Source organism: Protopterus annectens, chromosome 8.part0 (genome assembly GCF_019279795.1).
Source record: "Protopterus annectens isolate FY-2018-M chromosome 8.part0, PAN1.0, whole genome shotgun sequence".
In the NCBI taxonomy this organism is placed as follows: Eukaryota; Metazoa; Chordata; order Ceratodontiformes; family Protopteridae; genus Protopterus; species Protopterus annectens.
Window position 1 is genome coordinate 1,869,115,618 of NC_056741.1, and position 22,852 is coordinate 1,869,138,469.

At 38.0% G+C, this 22,852-nt stretch overlaps 1 protein-coding gene across 2 annotated transcripts in view; it reads right to left on the reverse strand.

Annotated features, from left to right (window-relative positions):
• Positions 1-1,247: 1,247 nt before the first annotated feature.
• The window catches only part of NR5A2 (nuclear receptor subfamily 5 group A member 2), a 672,306-nt gene continuing 650,701 nt past the window's right edge, over positions 1,248-22,852 (reverse strand). For both annotated transcript variants that reach the window (XM_044081366.1, XM_044081365.1), the window contains exon 7: positions 1,248-4,594. In XM_044081366.1, the coding sequence (XP_043937301.1) occupies positions 4,347-4,594 (248 nt within the window). In that variant the 3' untranslated portion in view covers positions 1,248-4,346. The remainder of the gene's footprint in view (positions 4,595-22,852) is intronic.

The window sequence follows — 22,852 nt, forward strand, 5'->3', positions numbered from 1 at the left end:
CATGTTGGGTTTTGAAGTAATTTATTACAAATAAGGTAGTGCCTCAGTTAGGAATAGATGAATATTTGTCTACTCAGAAATTGTCTATCTGGAGAATATCATGTCCTCTTGAACAACAGAATAAGCAATATCAGAAGTTATAATGGCCCACTGGTTCATTAGTCATGGACTTACAGCTCCAGAATATGATTTTTATATCCCACAGTTCCTAGTGGTACCAGTTTACATTTTCTTATGTCATGCAGGCATTTTATAGACTGGAAAAATGTGTAATATAAAAAAATCCTTTACTGAGAAATAGCTAAATATGCAAGCAGAAAGGAAACAAAATAATCTGTCTTTGCAGTGCAATTTAACATATTGCCTACTTTTCTCAGTCTCAAGAAAAGTTAAATAGTGTTCAAAACAGATATGCTATGTTATTCTGACATTTACTAAAATACTGAAACCTGTAATATAAAGAAACGTATGGCAAAACATGATGTGGTAAGTTTTCCACTGATATACAAGCAAATAGACAAAGTGTACACTGTCTACACTAAGTGTACATGATATGTATTTAAGAATATCCCTACCACATTTTTGTGCTTTCTAGTCACTCAGAAAGATTAAACTAAGTGTACATGTAGTCTGCACTTTGTGATAACCTCTATGAATCCCTGTTGATATTTAAAGCTGCAAGAAAATCAGTAGGAAAATTACAATTAGAAGGAAGAAAGTGTGAGTTATGCCTGTGTTGTCTGTTTACTCAGAACGGTGTACACATTATTGAATACCAGGGATTATGTGTAATGCAGACTTAAATATTAGGTAGCTGCAGTGTAGGTCCTTGGTTCAAAGAACATTTTGATCTATTCTGAGGATATTTGTGGCTGGATGTGTGATGTGAGACATATTTATATGACTGTGTGAGTACACATATTAGATATATATATATATATATATATATATATATATATATATATATTGTTAGGTTCATAGATTAGTACTAAGCTAACTGCCCTTGCGAGCCATTTTAAGCCTAGCCAATTATCCCTTCTGAGACTCAAACCCTGCACCTTGTGTTTGCAAGGCAAACACCTTAACCATTAGGTCACCCATATATATATATATATATATATATATATATATATATATATATATATATATATATATATATATATATATATATATATATATATATATATATATATATATATGTATACACACATAGCATATGCTACAAATAACTATATTAAACCAGACAATCTCTGTTTATCCACTTTTATTTTTTATTAATGTGACCAATTATTTGAAAGACAGTAAGTTATTACAAAACCATGGCTACTGATGTCATTAATAGGCAGCAATGTAATAGGTTTATGAGCAGTGACTTGCAGTTGTGTTCAAAGTTTTCTAAAGTACCAAAATCCTAACTTTTACAGGGCTGGAATCTCATCCACTTGTAATTTATATTTATTAAATGTACACTTATTAAATATAGTAGAATTGCTACCCTAGTGGGTAGCGTGATAGTTTTCTCTTTTCATTTGTGAAATGACACCATGTAAATACCTATCTAACAACCGCTATCTCCTAACACATATATCATTGAGCCTCTGCTTCTTGGCGTAATACTGTTATATGGAACTGTGACAGGCAATCCATGTTATGAAAGTATATGCTGACCACAGCATTCTTCAGTCCACTTAATGAGCTTCATTTCTCTAAATCAGACATGTCCGTTGACCAGTAAAATATTTTTTTCACATACGGTATCTAAGTCACCCAAAACAATAAATGCTTTCATGTTGCCAGTAAGATAACGACAGGAAGCTAGCATGAATTTTATGGCAAACAGCATTCAAATGCTTTTGTTTTACCTACCCTATAAGAGGGTATTGCACTTTCAGTCCCAGGTTACTACAGACCATCATTCTACCTCTTCTGTGAGGTATGAAAATAAACAAATATTTCGCAACTAAAGTCTTTGGTACAGAATGCATAAAATACAAGTATAAATGTAAAAATAAGCCATTTTGAATTAATAAAAACAGACAGAACTGCATGTCATATAATTTACAACAGATTTTAAATAAGCTACTATTTTTGTGAATATTTAAGATCTCCAGACATGTAGTCAACTATTTAAACTACTTAATCATTGTGATACATCCCTGAACCATTTTTGAGTAACCTGAAAATGTGCTACTGTAAACAAGTATATTTGGTTTGGGTAGTCGTGCTGTATCTTACACAGAGATGAAACTATGGAGCAATAAATTAGCGTTATAGTTGTCTACAGTTATGATATACAGTATAAAACAAAAATGGCCGACTAGGGAAAAACATAAGGACATTAGTTTAAAAAATAGGAAGAAGGGCCCATTTTACAAACTCTACAAGTAAGCGTGCAGTAAATATAAGTATTTTCTAAAATTTATTTCTCAGTAAGATTCCTGTTTTGATTTTAGTGTCTCACGACATAATTAAGTACTGGTAAGAAAAAGTTACCAATCAAAGTGTAATTAAGGAAATCATTGCTTTGCAATTTGTATCCTCAGAGTCCTTTCCCACAGCATCAAGTTTATGTAAACGCCACATGTATCTCTGAATTTACAGTATTAATACTTAACATTTTCTTTACTAAGTTTTCATTCACATTTGCACAGTTAGAAAGGTAATGAAATAAGGCAAAACTTGTAATGGTGAAACCATGACTTTATGCTACCATCACTCCAGTTCTATGTCAGTTTTTAATGACAGTTATTTTATTATAAGCTTCGACCATGTCTTTACTGGTATTCAGGTCATATCTGTTAGGTGGCTTGTTTGAATAAATCCTTTCATAATACCACTATATGAGGTAATTAAACAAAATCTTAGGTATAGCTGCTTTAGTAAACGGTCTACAAATGAGCATTTGAAATACTTTAACAAACTGTCATTAAACGAGGTTCAATGATTTCTTTTTCAAAGTGTGTTATTAGATGCATTATTACAGTTGTCTGCTGTTTGTTGCATATGTGCAGATGACTGTATAGTACTCCTATTTTACTGAGTTTCACATATATATATATCCACTCATAGGAGGTTAGATTAACATCAACAATGGAGGTTTTAAAAGCATCGTATGATTTCAAAATTCTAATATATTGTATTTTGATGGTAATTTATTTCAATGTCTCTTCAAAATAATAAATGCTTAATTTTTGCCAATTAATTTTTATTTCAGGAACACAGTTTGGTATTAAAAGACCTAAAATGCTACACTTGAAAATTTCTCAGCAGTTTGTTCTTTCACCTTATCTGATATGTTAATTTTGTAACTTGGTTCCAGTTTCAAACTATATACGAAAAGTGTGAGCCAACTGAACAAAAATGTTGACAATGAAAACATTATTATATAAATCATGATACATTTAACAGATAGGTATTGTATGTGTCATGGTTAACCAGGGAATTCCTTAGTGTTATAAATAGATTTATATAATTCATCAAGTTAATTGGTTTTGTAACAGTAACCAGTGAGTGGAAGTTTACAAAATTTTTGCAAGAAAAAAGCTGCAAATCACAGAGTTGGACAATCAAATGTATACCAATAGAGGACATACAAATGAAAGCAAGAGTCCTGGCATTTTTGACGTATGTATGCCTCCTGGCGATCATTAGATATAGAATGGGTATGATGAAGGATTGGGACACTGCTGGGTTAAATAATATATAAACATACCAGCAACGACCTACATCCTGCATCAAGCAGATACAAATGTATGTGAAATTTTCTTTACAGCCATTTCCAAGTGTTTTACCAAGTGTTTTACAATCCAGTTATCTCAGTTTATAGTGGGTCAGACTTAGATAGTGACCACCAGTGCTTGTATTTCCATAATGGGTACCATAATGGTGAGTGAAAGGAGAAATAGACTTTGCCATTGAGTTGACTAGTTTACAATATTTTAGGTATCCATTGGAACCATCCAAGTTTCAAATCCAGTTATCCAGAAAGGGCACATAGTATGGTACCTCCTCTCTACTGTAGTTTATGCACCATTAGTTCATGTGGGTGTGGTGTTTCAACACAGCACTGACCAGCATGTAGTGACCAGCTTGTCTGCTTCATGTTCATCTTCTGCAGCTGAATCAGCCAGCCTTCATATTTTTGCAGAACATCTGACGGTGTCCATTTCTGGGGATTGACCAGGTCTGGATTCACAGCTTGTTGTACCATAACACATCACTTACTGTACATAGTGTTAAGGATGCATATAGGCAATACTGTAATATTTCATCCCCTGTCTTTTTCTAAGTCAGTTGCTCAAGTAGTTCATATGACTGACAAAATGGCCGACTCACTTTGGGCCAGATTAAGCCCGTTTTGCATGCAACATTTCAATAAGGAGGTTATTACATGGCACATCCCCATTCAGATGCTTGTAGTAGAGGTATTCTTCTGCTTGCAAACTGATACCCCGAATCTCTGGTAGCCGAAGAAGCAGCTGCCCAAATTTGTCTGTTTGCTGAGGGTAGTTGCACATTGTATAGTCCAACAGTGCAGAATTCACTTGCTCCTGAACACTTTCCACAAGATGAAAGTTTTCCAGATTCTTAACATCTGTGTAAAAGAAAAAATAAAGTAAAGACTGAGTACAACATACATTTTCTACTTTAATTTTGGCATACAGTGACTTTACTGTTAAAAGAAAACCCTCATTGCTACCCCCAGAAAAGAACTTTATATACCTTGTAATTATATATTCATACAGAATGTCTCACTGATTTACTACAGCCCCATTTACAAAGCAAAAACAACAAGAACAAAATAATTCTTCATAACTTAATTACTTTCCCTACAAGGTACGTAAACATAAACTTGTTTAACCTTTTAACAGATTCCAGAGTGACTCAAACTGAACAATATACATTATAGCACAGTGTATTTCTTTGAAGGGGTACATTCTCTACAGAATATGCATGTACTCTCTTCAGATTTTTTTTTTTATTAACAAAAGTACATATTTTTGGGATGAGTTATACTTTGTATTTAAAAGTCTTGAACTTCACTCACATTTGGCAACAGTACTTTTACTCAATTATTTTTGTTACATGGTTGGGCCGCTGTGGAAATGTCAAATTTAATATAGATGCGTATGGTGAGTGTAGCGTAATACTTGAATATACCTTTGTAACATTAGACTAGAAGGCATGAAAAAGAGAGCTGTGTGCATACTGTTAATGCAGGTAACCATGTAAAGTCACTGGATCAAAAGGTACTAGCATGGGACCATAATGCAATGTGACTATAGTGGCTGCATGTGTCTGGTAGTTTATCTCCGAAGATTAAGGCAACAAGTTAATTAATCTGTTAATGAGCTCATCCTATAGTTTTGAGTTTGATTGCCTTAACTTTCTCGCATGCCAAGTGACTGACCAAGTCACTTAACTAGGCAATGCTCTTGGAATAACCCTGAGAAAGAACATATATGTCCAGTGTCCTTACTCAGTTAACAAATAAATACAATAAAAATATAAAAAGCAAAATAACACACCGTACGGGGCAAATGTGGTGCTGTTCAATATAAAGCAAGTAAAACCAATAATTAATAGCAGAGCAGTCTACGAACCATGCAGTCGATATAAAAATTCAACCACAGAGTGACAAAAACTGTTTTATTTAAAATAGGTAAGCGCTTTCGCATAAAAGCTTCTTCAGACCATCAAATGAACATTGGTCAGAATTCATTTAAATATTCTACATCTACCAATCAGCTTACACTATAACTTAAATACATAACTTTAACGTGGAATTAACAAAATTAATAACACAAAATCAAATCAGACACATATATTTGGAATAAAACCGTCCATATACACTGCATAAATAATATATATATATATATATATATATATATATATATATATATACACACAAAATACATGTAAATACAATGTATGCACATAAATAGCTATATAATTCTCAAACTATATATAAACTTGGTTACCTAATCGAGAGTTTCCTGGATTTTAATGTGGGCTTAATAGAGGCTCTCTCATTTAATCCCTTTCCTCTATCTGCCCTAAGCCTCAATATTCATTTTACCTCCTTACTCTTTGTTATATTTTGAATGCCACCTTCCCGTACAGTAGGTCTAACCAGATCTATTACCATAAACTTAAAGGTATGGTCATCCGCCTGTGTCATAACATGTTTAGATAGAGCATTTGTTTGTGATCTAACCCTAATATTATAAACATGTTCCCTCACTCTGTCTCTAAATAGCCTATCCGTTTTTCCAATGTAAAATGACCCACAGGTCACACACTTAGTGAGACAGACTACATGTGATGTTCTACAGTTGGCGCTAATCTTAAAATTAAAATGCTGGCCTGTGTCAGGGTGTATAAAAAACTCTGTAGTATCAAGGTAACCACAGAAGTTACAATTTCCACATGGATGGGTACCATTCATACCTTCAGTATGTCTACCACTGTCTCTAGGATGACATAGCAGTCCCTTCAGGTTACGTTTGTTCTTGAACAAAAAAGTGGGGTTCTCCCCTACCACCCTCCTGACTGCTGGATCAGTAGTTAAGACTCGCCAATTTTTCCTGATGATATCCGTGATGGACTTAATATTCATAGTAAAAAACATCGGGACTTTCATATTCATATAGGGAGGTACTCCCATTGAATAATTCACAGCATCAATAGAGGAAGAATAATAAGGTCTAACTCTATCCCGTCTAAGGTTATCAAGCTCTTGGAGATTTCTTTCTATCTCAAGGGGGCCATAGCCCCTATCAACTAGTCTACCTTTCAGTTCAATCAACTCTTGATTGAACCCCTCATCCGATGCATTCAACCTCGAGGCCCTCATCCCTTGTCCCCTAACAACATTTCTAAAGATGTACTGAGGGTCCATGCTACCTCTATGTAAAAGGGTATTCCTGTAGCATTGTTTCCTATACACCCCTGCATTAATTAGCGCATTACTAAGCCCTTAAACATATACATCTAAGTACTCTATCCTATTTTGGGAAAAATTCATGGTAAATTTCAAGTAGTCATACATCTGCACCCCCCACACCCCCTCACTTAAATATTCTAACTCTGAGGTCGCACTACCTACAAAAACACACAAAACACCACCACACAAGCTACATTCTCCTCGCACATACACATCACAGTAACAAAACACACCAACACACACCACAGCCCCTACCCAAAATCCTTAACACATAAACACTTACCTGAAACCATAAACACAGCAAAATACCAGAAGTGCTAATTCAGAACCTCAGGTACGCGAGTTTTTGTTCTTTTCAGGTTTCCACTTTATGGGCTCGAAATACTGAAATTCAATATTTCAGTAGTTTGAGCTTCTAAAGTGAATCTATATATATATATATATATATATATATATATATATATATATATATATATATATATACATACATACATACACACATGCACACACAAATAAGATCACTGAATTACATCAGCTCACCACAATGTCAATGACTGGCTGATTGATTACATTTGGTCAGCATATGCAGATGGTTGACAGGTGTGATAGATCAACAATCCCTGGGTGGGGGAATATTCCCTTTCCCCAGGGACTGTGTGGTCATGGAATTAGTATATATAATTAACAGGGAGTGGGGGGCACAGAGAGGCTTGCTCCCTCTGCAAACAGAGAGGCTTTTTTTTTTTTGCTTGCATGCAGGATTTTCATGTTATATGCACAGCTAACTGGTGTTTCCATTGTAAACTTTTGTGGTCAACTTTCTTGCTGTCAGCATTGTGGTATGTTGACGTAAATTGGTAATCCCATAGATTATGCATAAATATATAAATATATATATATATATATATATATATATATATATATATATGTGTGTGTGTGTGTGTGTGTGTGTGTGTGTGTGTGTGTGTGTGTGTGTGTGTGTGTAGAAGTGCAGAAGAATAGAAGAGAATAAAATGAGCTTCTAGCTATGTTGCTGTGTTTGTTTATTCCCTTGTCCCTTGTGAAAGCTTCTGAATTACTAGCCATAATTTAAAACTGTAACAATGTAGCAACTCTAGGCTGACTTTATTACTTTGAATCTCTGCATAGTTTGTGTGATTCCATGGCTTAGGCTGAGAAGTGGTAACAGTGTCTAACATGACATTTTCACAAAAATAGAATCTATTATAATAAAATCTTAATACTGAAATGTTGCCAGACTGTAATTTATATGCCATTTTAAGGAAATACAGTCAATCAATACCTCCAATAAATTAAACATGGATAGATTTTGGCAGGGTTAAGACCTTTAATATGAGGAACAGCACAGGACTGAGGTTTCTTAAGTAGACTTTCTGAAATGTAAGGCCAATAAATGAGTCCCCTGTGGAAGCCCTGTGTTTAACCCAGTGTCTAACACTCCACATATAATCTCTTATTAATTTTTCTGACCTAAGGTAGTAGCAATGACTGTGGTGTGAAGTAGTTTATTATAATAAAAACTGACAGGGTTCTTGTGTATTTTCTAAATGATTCTGAAAGCCTTTGACCTGTCTATCCATGGATAATGAACCATCTGGCATTCTCCTGTGAGTCTAAAAATCACATGCTTTGCTATTAGTTTCTTCTAAACAGACATTCATGACTAATGATCTTGGATGAAATCATAAAACATACTGTTTTAAGAATGCTGTGAAATGAAATGGCGCCACATCCTTGTATCATCTTTGCTATGGTGTTTATGTCTGTATATGTGTGTGTTTTTGTGTGTTATTATGTCATTTTATTATTCTTTGGTTAGACATACAGAACAATGTGCAAAAAAAGAAAGAAAAAGAAAGAAATAAATGGCTATACAGAAAAAAATGATGCTCTGTAAAAAGAAAAAAAAAACAGACTGCAGGGTAATGGATATTAATGTCCAAAGAAAAGCATAACAGAAACAGAAGTGAAACATTTAATACAAGCTGAAAAAAATACATATTTGGCAAAGTATGAATTAAATAACTTTGCATTTTGCTGTTCATTCATTGGAAATACTTTTATTGTTGTTACATCATTAGAGGCCTTAAATTGTACAGAAAAACATATAAGTAAGACAGCCATATGGCATTTGGCAGAGTGTTCTTTTTCTAATATTTTACTACTAGATGAATAAAGACTGAAGTACAATGTTGTTGTCTTTCGGCTTTTTCCGGTTAGGGGTCGCCACAGCGGAACTCCGGTCCGCTAATGATTGACAGTAGATTTTCACGAATGCCAAGGTGTCAGCTCGATGTTAAACCTTCAACGAAGGCACGCCCAGTTATGCATGTCTTTCGAATGCCCTCCATGAACTTTATTAATTATTTACTTTTATAACATATCATTTGACAAAGACTAATGGTTGTTATATAAGAGCAAAAGCTACATTCATTTCAGTATTATGGATGCAAATCTTTGGAGATAATCATTTTTGTTTAGAGATTACAGGTATGTGAGGTTTTTAGTTTCCATTTCCTGCAAAGTTTTACAAACTGTACTCATTTCCAACCACATCTGAACAACAGAATTCGATAAATTGCAGCCATATCATTTGTGGTTCAACTCTGAGTGACTGTAGCCTAAAACTAACCTGTGAATAGGCTACTGCACACTGTGTACCTAAATTGTGGAAAATGCTTTGTCTTTTTGTGGAAAGGTTTTAGAATATCTATGGAATGTTACTGCATTTGCCATAAAGCAATTCTAGTGTGCAAGCTGGGTAAAGAGCATCCTTCAGCATATGTAATTTTCCTCCATATTAATCAGCAGATTGTATATAGAGAAGGCATTATTTAATGGTTGCCATATATTTCTAATAAATATTTTCAGTCTTTCTGTAAAGAAATGTACCAAGTTCTGCAACATTTAAGCATGGTTCCAGTTTTGGTCCACATTACAAATATCTTTGGGAATATTCACAAAATAATGGCACTAAACCCTAGATAAAAACCTGCATAGATTCACTGCAAATGATGTGAAATGTCAATTGACATTTAATTCTGTTCAGTGAATTGCTGCCAGCAATACACAGTAAATAATGTAGCCCAGATCTCTTACAAAATGACAGGAATAAATGTTCTCTGTATATTAACTGACACTGTTACGCAATGACTACAAATTAAGATTCAGTGAAGAAAGAAAACCAGTACAGAGTGGATGTTTGTAAATTGAGAGAAGACTTTTCCAACTTTTCATGCTGGGAGAAATGACCCATGTATTCAACTAAATGTAACTTATTCTGAACTCATACTTTACCAGGGTAGGTACAAGAGTAAGTTATACTTAGTTGGGTGGGTTGCTTTACTTTGTTCAAGTGATTTACTGAAAAAGAGTTAGAAAATCATATTCACTGAATCTTAAATTAGACAAGTGTCTTGGCCCACCCACTAATCATTGCTTATTTTTTATCTGATTTTGCTCTTTATGGGGGGGAGGGTCTTTCAGACTGTAGAATGCTCTATTTCACAGGGGATGCCCACAATGGGAAGACCTGCCAGTTGTAGATTGCCATAGAGCTATCTCTTAATCTAGAATGTGCCATTTATCAGCATCAGAATGTTTTCAAGTAATATATGCATTCTATTCTACAGCCAAAAGGAATGACATACAATACATTTGCAGAGTTTTGTGCTCATGTTTTTGCTACATGTGTAAATTCACAGTTATAGTACTCAAAATGAGGCAACTATTGTTTGTATATAGGTTCATAGGTTCATAGGTTCATACTAGGCTATCTGCCCTAGGGCATTTATAAGCCTAGCCAGAGTGTGTTTGGCTTTCGCCACCCATTTTAAATTAATTTTGCTAGGCCCTTTTTCGAGGTTAGTATACTGTGCCTCTGTCTAACAGTGACACAGAAGTGATACCCAGGGTAAACCTACGATCTCCCATCCACTCATCAAGATTCCTCTTGAAGAGAGTCAATGAGGGACTCTGCCTAACCTGGACTGGGATTTTATTCCAGAGTGAAGGGAGCCTCTGGGTTATGAATCTGTCCCTCCAGCATGTCCTATTTATTTCAGTGCTGAGGTTCAAGTCTCTAAAGCGTGGCTTCGATGGGATTTGGATTTTCTGAGGTGCAGCATGTCCATTAATTCCGGGTTGGACATGGCTTTATACGTCAGGCACAGATCGCCTCTGAGCAGGCGGTATGCCACTGAGTAGAGCTGGAGTTTCTTTAACCGGGAAGCATATGGCATCTGTTTGAGTCCTTTGATCTTCTTGGTGAGGTACTTTTGGGGTCTTTCCAGTTGCTGCAGGTGTCTGGTAAGGTACATCCCAAAAGGGGCATTGTACTCAATTATGGGCCTGATGAGGGATGAGTAAAGAGGCACGATGGCCTCCCCTGATCTAGATGTGAATCCCTTCATGATTAGGTGGGCTATATAAAATGTTTTTCTAACCACTTTGGCCACGTGGTTGTCAAATAAGAAATTGCTATCAACTTGTGTCCTCAGGTCCCTAATTACTTCTTCTGTACTTAATGGATTACCACCTGTGTGGTAATTTGTGGGCACTTTGTTTTTGCTAAAGGGGATGACTATACACTTTTTGGCATTTAGCTTGAGGCCATGGCTCTGGCACCAGTTGTCTGTTTCTATGAGGCCCTTTTGGAGGATGCTTGTGTCAGCTGGAGAGTTGATTATGACACCCAGTTTGCAGTCATCTGCGAACTTGATCAGCCACTGTCCTTCCGTGTTGGCCTGTACCTCCAAGAAATATATACCGAACAAGAGAGGTCCCAGGACTGAGCCTTGTGGGACGCCACTTGTAACTGGTTTGGAGTCTGACATGGCTCCAGCAATTCTAACCATGTGGGTTCTGTCCTTGAGCCAGTTTGCAACCCATCTAGTGACATAGGGGTTTATATTTAAGCTGGTGAGCTTATCTATAATGCCAGAGTGGGGTATTGTATCGAAGGCTTTTGCAAGGTCCATTTAGGCTGTGTGGACCACCTTCCCCTCGTCAATGGCCTTGGTGACTGTTTCAAAGAAATTGACAAGGTTTAAGAGGCAGGATCTGCCCTTAACAAAGCCGAACTGGGTAGGATCCAGTGTCTGTAGGTCCCCAATATCTTTATTTATGAGGTCCATGATGACCCTTTCCATAGCTTTGCAGACCAAGCTAGTCAGGCTTATGGGGCGATAGTTTCCAGGATCCGTTGAGGCACCACCTTTGTGGAGAGGGACCACTGTTGCTGTACGCCACTCTTTGGGTACATATCCTGTAGTAAGGCTGAGATTGAATAGTAGTTTTATGTTTGGGTTTAGCTCTTCTTGGAGTTCATGTAGGATGCAGCCCGGGACAGCGTCTGGTCCCATTGATGCTGTGTTTTTTGCTTTGGAGACGGCGGCTCTTACCTGAGCATCTGAGATGTCAGGGGGGCAGCACTCTGCTGGGATAGATATTTGCCCTTTTGGTGGGGGGGGGGAGTTTGGGCTGAAACTGTCAGCTAGCATGTTAGCAATGTCTGTGGGTTCAGTGTATTTTTTGTCATTTTGGACTAATTCTGAGCATATCTGGGAATTCCCACCCAGGTTACTAACATAACTAAAGAAAGCCTTGTGATTATCCTTAGTGTCCTGTGCAATTTTTCTCTCGAAGCTGGCCTTAGATGATTTTATGAGTGCCCGTAGTTTTTTGTAATACTGATCAGAGATGCCTTCCCTTTTTGGGATTTTGCTCTATCATGTAGTAGCTTCCTCCTTCTATTGTATAGATTGTTTATGGCTGGGGTCCACCAGACAGGACGTCTGCCTTTGGAGGATTGGGTCTTGGTTTTATTAGGGATTGCATGATCCATGCATTCCTGAAGGTGTTCGTAGAATGTGTTTATAAAGGATTCTGTGGTCTGGGCCATATTTTCCACAGGCCCGGGGGCTTTGAAGGATTCCACCTCGGTTTTGAGGAGTGTGAAATTTGCTTTAGATACATTTTTCACTGTGGTTTTCTGCGCAGGGGGTGGGGTCGGGATGTGAATATCCAGTGAGATTAGTTTATGGTCTGATCTTACCAGTGAGGGATAGACTTCTGGTCTGGAGCATAAAGTCCCCATGTTGATGATGATCAGGTCCAGTATGTTTTCCCCTCTTGTGGGAGTGGTAACAAGTTGTTCCATAGCATTTGAGTTTATAAATTCTAGGAACCTTTGGGCTAGGGTATTGGAGCTAGAGTAATGCTCCCAGTCTATGTTTGGGTAGTTGAAGTCGCCCAATATAATGGTGTTTGGAGAGACCTTCATATTTTCCAGTGTTCTCAGGAAGGCCAAGTGGGTTTCCTGGGTTTGGGAGGGTGGTCTGTAGCAGGCTATAAACTGGAAGGCAGTTTTACCCACTGTTAGTTGCGCATGGATAGTCTCTGATGCTTTGTGCTGTGCCACCAACCTGGAGGTGTGGGTATCTTTGACGAATATTGATACCCCCCCTCCTTTTGTGGTTCGGTCCAAGTTTTGGGGCCGAAAAGCATGGTATGAGGTATAACCTGGTAGTGCTGGGGTGCTCTCGGGAGCCTTGAACCAGGTTTCTGTTACTGCACAGATATCGATGTTCTCCATGCTAAGGAGAGTTTCGAGTGCATGCATCTTGAGGTTTAGACTTCTGGCATTGAGTAGCATTACTCTTAGTTTCTTATCCCTTGTGATACCTATGGAGGAGGTTTGTCTTTTGAGCCTTGCCTAAAAAAGGCACTATGGGGGTAGCAAGAGCCTTTGCCAATATCCGAAAGCCCAGGGGTGACAGGTGCAAGCCGTCCTTAGCGAAGCATCGTGGCTTGTCGAGCATGTCATCCCAGGCTGACAGGCATTGGATCCCCTTTGAATGACACCAATACTTAAGCCAATTGTTGAAATTGATCATCTTGTCTTCATATTGTGGCATCATTCTTGGTGAGGGTAAGATGCTACTCAAGGTCAGGGTCATACCAGCCTGGGCTACATGCTCAGAGAGCTCCTCTATGTCTCTTTTCATGTAGTCCAGGGAGGTACGTCTCAGGTCATTCACACCAGCATGGACAATGACTGAGTCATATTTGCACTTGCCTTGGAGTGACCTGAGTGCTTGTGTTATGTGGCGGATCCTAGCATCTGACAGGCAGCTCACCGTGACCTTCTCCTTGTTCAGCCTGGTGAGCGGGACGTCAGTGTGCCTGACAATAGAGTCACCTATTACAAGTGTATCAGGTGTGTTGTTTAGCCTTAAGGGCTGTGACTGTTTGGCACACCGGCTTTGTGAGCTATGTGCTGCACGTGTTTTGTTTTGGGGTAGTGGTTGCTTGGGTGTCTGCTTTGGAGGTCTCTGCTGCTTAGGCAGATTTTTATTTAGAGCCTCGAGTATGTTTTGTGTGTTTATGTGTTTGGTTTGCTGTCATGGTAGGTCTATGTGAGACTGGAATTGTAGTGAGTGTGGTTTCCTTCTCCTCCTGACTGGTTATGCCAGTACTGAGTTGAGAGAGCTTAGCCTCCAGTTTGGCTATATGGTTGCATCTCTCACATGTGTTGGAATTTGTTGGGAGGAGGAGAGGGTTGTCTGTGTACATGAGGCAGTTGTAACATTGCCTCAAGATTCCCAGATTCACCAGCTGGACCGGAGAGGAGATTGACAACTGACCTTTGGACATGCTAGAATAGTATTGGGAATTCATTTATAATTGAAAAAAGGGCCAGTGGGGAACAAGGTACTCAAGGGGAGTTTGTGAGGGTGTACTGCTTTTAATTTTTTAGTGCTGACATATAATTGCTTTAGTGAGCAAGTGCCAGGTAACTTAAATGCAATGTGTTACAGGTAACTTAAATGCAAAAACGACAAACAGTAACTTTCTTTCAAGTGAAACAAGGAAATAAGTACAGTAAGCAATGCAGATATCACTAGGGATCCACAGAAGCACTGAAAAGCCACGTTTTAGGTGGAATTAGCTTTTCAGGGAAATAACAAGCAAACAAACAACAAGCATACAAACAAAGCTAGATTCAGCAGGCCTGGATCTAGTCTGTGCTACAGCAAACAAGGTGTACCAATTTCAGTAAGAAACAGTTCAAATATGCAGGCACTATAAGCCTTTAACCAGAAATTCACAGCTCAGAAGGGTAGAGTCCAGCCTCTCCTCCCACAAGAGTGCAGACAGCATATATTTCACATTAGTTATGGAAACTTAATCTGTACCCAGTAAATTATATACAATTCTCCAATATACTTGTCTTGTTAATTTTTAACATTATTTACTGAAGTATTTAACTTATGATCACTTGTACTTTTTTCTGCATTGAACTACTAAGTTAACTGAAGGTATATGTACACTTTTCATCGATTTACAGTATGTTTACACTGAATTTTGTTTTACTATATTTACATAGATTATGCAAGCAGTTCTTGCACTTTTGATGGTATTTTTCAATTTACTACATCCAGTGCTACATATTATGGTACTACAAAATATTGCCTTGACAGTACCACTATTCATTGAGTCTGAAACTTTTTTTTGTATGTAAAGGAACCACCCCCCCTTTTTTATAGTTTTTATTTCAACAGTTTAATTATTGGGTAAAATTGGATAAGTGGGCTGTAGAAATGCAGGCATTGACATGATGTGTTTCAATGTTTCTGCATGTCAACATTTTCCAAGACATTATTAGCAGGTTTCTTCTTATACTCAGGAGCCCACTGGTTGCTCTGAGATCACCTATGTCTCACTTTTCAAAAAGGATCCAGTCCTATTTGACCACATCTTTTTACACAAACCAGTGGCTCTACAAGCAAGTACACTAAGGACTTAAATCTACAGCAACAAGAAAGCAAGGCTCTCTGGAGGGATATACTCCTAACTCAATTTATTCCCAGCCTGTAGAGTAAGTCTTCCACTACAGGTCAGGTGAAGTACTACTTTGTCTACTTTTAAGGGTACTTAGACGAATGGATGGCCAGACAAATGTTTGCACCAGGGTTATCATACATGGCCCTGCTCTATTTGGGAGGTGAACACTATTACATGTTTAAGAATTGTGACTCAGTGGGCCTACTTAAATGTGAATATGGCTGTACATGTTATGGTCAACATGATTGTTTACCCAGTAGTGTTCCCAAGTTGAAGCATCTTCTTGCTACTTCTGAAAGAAGGCAGGATAACTCAAAGATTTTACCACAGAATACCTAGGAGCTATTTGTATTGTTTTTTTTTTCTTAGCAAACTTAAAATGATCATCTATAAAATATCTTCAAATAAGAACTGGAAGGGTTGTACAGGACATAACTTTTTTATCCAATAATATGCTAATAGCTTCATTAAGGAAAACTTACTTCCTGGTTTGTTGCACATAAAACCAGTGAGTGTTACTGTTAAATCCCCGAATAACATCTAACTAGCCTATACTACTCTTTCAGAAGAGAATATACTAATGCTTCACAGCAAAGAAGTGACAGGGCCAATTTCTGTAAAGTTTCTACAATCACCTCCATATTTGTACTGAATAACATACTCATATTAATCCCCTGAGTCTTAGAACACATTTCAACAATTAATGTCTGCCTGCTGAAATGTGTCACTACACACACACATACACACACACACACACACACACACACACACACACACACACACACATAAAGAAAATCACACTTACACACAGACACACACTTACAAAACACAATCACATTTATACACAGACAGACATAATTTCACATAGACACCACACACACACACACACACACACACACACACACACACACACACACACACACACACACACAAACAAAATCACACTTAGATACAGACACACACACTTACACACACAAACACAATCACATTTATACATAGACAAATATAATTTCACATGGAAACCACACACACACACACACACATTATCTTCTTTTGCTGAAAAAGGCATTTGTTTTTATATGGCATATAAATTTAAGGCTGTCTAAATCATCTGTGATATTACCGTAGTAATGTGGTTGTTCTAGTTATATTGTCACATTATTTGCTAGGTCCCAGTTAATCATCTCTTAAATTCATCAAGGTAGTGTACAGAAGGGAAAGGTGTGTTATTATTAACATTTGATTCCACCAATTGCCTATTCTTTTTTTATAGTGTTTAGTTATAATTTTAGAGTACTACCCTTAAAATTTTGTTTTATTTACTAGCATTCATGTTAAGGTACACCTGAGGAGGACAATGGTTTATAACTGCTGAGGCTAGCTCTGGAAACATGTGAAAACATTCACGTGAAGAGAGTAATGGCATTTACAGCTTCATTTATTTTGCACATTTGGTGCTTTGGATAACATGTGTGGCTGTGGCATCTTCCTATTTGTACTGCTTAGGACAGCAATGCAAACTGATACTGCTGAGATATGAGACAGGATTATGTCTTGTACTCTGTCTCATAGTTAGGACATTGAACTGTGCCCTAAGTACCATCAGGTATTTTAGTTGATGGTCTACTCATCCCATGCGTTAAAGCCACAAAGTGATATGCATCGTGTTGTTCACTTTAAATTGGAATTGAATATAAAATGACATCTTTACCCTGGGCAGTGATTATGAATTCACCATGAAGAGTGATTCAGACACAGCCATATTGTTACAGTGGTAAGAAGGCTTTTTTAATTCTAATTAGCCATGTGTGCATCTCCAGAACATTTCTCTGTCATGAGACTACTGCAGTATAGAAACTTAAAGTAACTCTACTGCACTGTTTGGAGAGCAAGGAGAAAAAATGTCTGCCCTCTTTTAGAGGCATACACCCATTCAGTCATATGGTGGAAGTGAGGCTATTAGCTTTGCAGGAGGCAATGCAAAGCCATATATGTGCGTGCGTGTGTGTGTGTGTGTGTGTGTGTGTGTGTGTGTGTGTGTGTGTGTGTGTGTGTGTGTGTGTGTGTGAGAGAGGCGGGGTATATATATATATATATATATATATATATATATATATATATATATATATATATTTCTATATATTTGTGTGTTTGTGTGTGTGTGTGTGTGTGTGTGTGTGTGTGTGTGTGTGTATGTGTGTGCACATGTGTTCATGTGGAATTGTGGTTGTTTTTTGTGGGGGAAGTGTGCTTGTGTGTAGGGGGGAGTGTGTGGTTGTATATAGTAGCATGACTACAGATAGGGCCAGATCCAGAACAAGGTGACTAAGGCCCTATAAAACATTTAAAAAAAATCTCCAAACCCTGATTACATTTCTCAGACCTGACTACCTCAGTTAGCTTCAATAAGCTGGCGCTGACACTCTGTTTTGACGTGCAATGTGACAACTACAGTCTTTGTCATTGGCTGGAATTCCAGTCAATGGGAGACACTATCTGGAGTCTGTTACACTCAAGACATAGTAGGAAGGAAGCCAGTATAGTACAGTTTTTTAAAGCCAAGATACCAACATTGCCATTGCCTGTGAGTTTGTGTGTGTGTGTGTGTGTGTGTGTGTGTGTGTGTGTGTGTGTGTGTGTGTGTGTGTGTGTGTGTGTGTGTGTGTGTGTGTGTGTGTGTGTGTGTGATTCTTTTTGACTGGAAAACGCATATTAACTTCTCTGATTTTTGCCACAAATGTTTGTCCTGTTCTTTTTTCCCTTGTTTCTATTTATTAACCAGGTAAACTAATAGGCAAATAGATGTAGAGAGAATCCATCCTACTGCAGGAAACAACTCATTAGGAGTTTAGAACCTTAAGCCTGTTCACTAACTGCCATGCCTTCATTAACTTTTGCATTTTTCTGATATACTACTGAGGATTAGTCAGTCAGTCAGTAATGCCAGTTATTAGAAGGTCATACTTCTTATTGTTCAGAAAATGCATGCCTATGTAAATCCTGTTGTTCTTTTAACTTTTCAAGTCAATTAGAGTTGTTTGGCAGGCTTTGAAGCATTAAACAACTTCTTCTTTTAGTCAAAACAGTGGTGTAGTTTGGGTGAGATGAGAGCTGGGCAGCCAACTGCTCCAGATTGTGCGGAATGCTCAGCATTTTGGATCAATTTAACCCACTGTTCCTCAGTTCCATGTTGAACAGTGGTTGCTCTACTTTACAATTTTTGACTGGCTTGTATACTGCATTTAAAGCTAATTGGCATCGCGGTATACAAGCCAATCAAGCATCTGTTCCTGATGTAAAGGGAACCAATCGAGAGGCACAAAATGTGGCCAATCGCATGCCACTACCAGTTTACGTGCTGCTGCAATACTTTCAAAAAGGATATTGCAGGACACAGGAAAACAACATGTTGAGAGTTATGGCTGTTTTCTTCTGATTGCATGATATACTGTAGTTACTGAACTGTTTGAATATTCATGTAGTTCATTTGTTATGATCGTGGGTAAGAGAGACAGGGTACAGAGACTGGACAGGGAGGCACCAGCTGAACGGGAGTTGCTGTGGAAGTGCATTTCATCAGGTACAGTGATGACTGTACACCGGGTCACTAACCTGAGGGCAAAGGGCTGCAATTTGTTTTACTTGATTCGGGAATGTGGATGGTCGTGGTGGTGTTGCTGTTGCTGGGAGCTATACTTCTGCTTTGGATGATTTATTTGTTCTTCTCACTGATTGCATTTGGGGGTTGTGGACTGCTGAACTTGGAGCTACAGATGCTTTGTTACCTTACTGGGCTGAGGTAATTGGCTGAATGTGCAGAGTGTAGGACTGATTAAATTTGTCTCAGACAGGATTGGAGTTACAGATTTTTGCAGAATGTCCAGATTCTTGCCTTTTGGTCTGTTGTTCATAAAGTTCTGGTTTTCTGGCAAATCACTGAATATTAAAAGTCTGACATAGACTTCATATCCTTCAGGAAAATGCATATTAACAAATTCAGTTATTTAAGCAACAGCTTGCTAAGTTTATAAGAGCAATTCTCTGTTTGCAGTCTCTGTTCTGTCAATGTCTCAAGATAATGTGTCCCCTGATTATTTCTGGATTTGTGCCTGATTCTTTGAGAGCTAGGCTGGCCACTTTCAGAGAAAAGGTGGTGCATAGCATTTAATAAATAATTATAGACTGCTTTTATTTCAGAAAGTGTATATTAACTCACATTCGCTTATTCTGTCAGTGTCTCAAGGTAATGGTGGCAACATTTTAAATTATTCTACTCTGATGTCCCTTATTGGATGAATTATTTATTTATTTATTCAGTTTGGTGGTCGGGGAGGTCCACTGGGCTGGGGAGCCCATTTTCAGTGGAGGCCCGGGGAGAAAAGCTCCACAGAAGGTTTATTAGATACATTTTTCAATCAAAGTGGACATAGTAGTATAAAAATACATATACAAAAACAATATGGTTCAATCTGCAATCTAGTAACAATCAATGGAATGACAGTTTAGTTAAAGAGAAAAGAGTACATAATGTAATAGCTGGTGGAGATAATTTGTTATGAGAAACAAATTAATAGTTAAGAGTGGGGTTAGGAGAGGAGAGGTTAGGAGGGGAGGAGTTAGCCAGGGGTAAAGAGAGTGGAGGGTTTGAGAGGCAGAGGTGGAAGAGTGCAGTTGCATTTCCTGTTATGGAAGAAGTAGGAATGGAGTTGAGATTTGAAGCTAGTGAGGTTATTGCAGGTCCGTAGGGCGGAGGGCAAAGAGTTCCATTTTTTTGCTAGGGTACAGGATATGAGAAGCTGGCCAGCTGGGTGCTTGGGTTTATGAATGGTAAGTAGGTTTTGGTGAGAGGATTTAAGAGGTCTAGAAGGGGAATATGGTTGCAGTATGTTGGATAGTGCAGGGCAGTTTGAGGGTTGGAATACTAATTTGTGGACTGTGGTTAATTGGTGAAAGTCAAGTAGGTTGGGCAGTTCAAGCCAGTTAAGGGAGAGAAGGGAATTGCAATGGTGTGAGGAGGATTTGGCACTAGTGGCAAATCGAGAAATGTTGTTGTAACATATCTCTAGTGTAGAGGTAAGTGTGGAGGATAAGTTAGAGAACAGGGGAGAGCCATACAAGAGAGAGGGAAGAAGATAGGTAGTGGCAAGAGTTAGCCTAGAGGAAGGAGAGAGGAAGAGGTTATTTCTGTAAAGTAGGCCAAGTTTTATGTGTGCTTTTTTGATATTCTGCTGAATGTGGGAGTTAAATTTTAGCTGATTGTCTATAGTGACCCCAAAGAGTTTGGCAGAGTGTACAATCTCTATTTGTGAGTTATTATGGCTGGTGATGTAAAGGGAGTTTTCATCTACAGGGGAAGATTTGGAAGGGGAGAATAGAAGGATCTTGGTTTTATTAGCATTAAGAGAGAGGTGATTTTGGAGCATCCAGTCTTCAGTGGTAGAGAATGCATTTTGAGTTAGAGATTGGAGTTCAGCTAGGTTGGAGGCACTGCAAATCAAAGTGGAATTGTCGGCGTATTGGACAATTTTGGAGTTGGGAATGGCTTTATGGAAGTCATTAATAAAGATGTTGAATAGTAGATGACCAAGTATGGAACCTTGGGGTACTCCAGTGGGAGTAGGGAGGAAAGAGGATGTGGCTTTGCCCCATTTTACGGCTTGGGACCTGTTAGCAAGATAGCTGGAGAACCAAGAAAGGGTTTCTTGGGAAAGGTTAAGGTTAGAGAGATGGTTTAGGAGGTGGGTATGGGAGATGGTATCAAAGGCTTTAGAAAGGTCCAGCAGGACGGAAGATACTAAATGTCCAGAGTCGCGGGCTGAATTGACGATATGTAAGAAGGAGAGAAGGGCGGAGTTAGTACTGTGTCCTGGGCGGAAGCCATGTTGGGTGGGGGAAAGTAATTGATATTTGGTAAGGAATGGTAGGAGCTGTAGATGGATGCATTTTTCAAGAATTTTGGAGATAAGGGAGAGGATGGCTATGGGCCGAAAATTAGATACATTGTTATTTTTTGCCTCCCTTGTGGAGAGACAAAATATAAGCAGTTCGCCAAAGTTTGGGAACGTAAGACTCGAGTATAGATCTATTGATCAAGATGCTGATAGGCAGAGCAATAGCATCTGAGGCTATTTTTAGGAAGGAGGAAGGAATGCCATCAGGGGCATTAGAGCAAGGCTTTAGTTTATAGAGGAGTTTTTTTATTAGGTTGGTAGAGACAGGTTTAAGTTCAAAATTAGGGTAGGGAGGGGAGAGAGGGGAGGATTGGGCAGGGAGGGGAGAGGGATTATTGTTGGTGAAGGTCTTAGTGAGCTCAGCTATTGAAGAGGTAAAGAAGGAGTTGAATAGTGTGGCAATTTCTGAGTCGGATTTGCTAGTGTTAGGACAGGGATTGTTTTTTGTTCCAGGCCTCAAGAGGGAATTAATAGAGTTCCAGAATTGCTTAGGATTTTTAGCAAGATTTTCTTGTAGTTTTAGGTAGTATGATTTTTTATCCCTAATGACATGTTTTTTGGCTAGGTTTCTCAACTGTTTATATTTTAATAAAGTCTCAGGTTGATTGTTACGGAGGTAAGTTTTCCAGGTTTTATCTCTTTGTAGTATGGTGTTTTTTGTATCTTTGGTGAGCCAGTGAGAGGTTTTAGTTTTGACTCGTTTATTTCTTATTGGGGCGAGGGAGTTAAGGATTGTTAGGAATATTGAGTTAAAGAAGTCAATGGCTGTGTCTAGTGGTAGAATTTTTAGGGGGTTCCAGTTGGTTAGTTTGAGAGAATCAATGAAAGTAGTGGGGTTAAAGTTAGTAAGGTTGTGAGTAGAAATATATTATAGAAATTATATATAGAAATATAATATAGAATTAACTTTTTTAGTTGGGAGAAGATATGGAGGGGTTGGAAAAACAGGTACTTAAAAGCACTTGAATATTGTTGTGTAATGATTTTCTACTGAGTATATTGCATTTTATCAATGGTTTCTGCTAACGATTTATTGACATGTGTGTCTTATTGAATCTTAACAAATGTACAGTATTTGCTAAAGTAA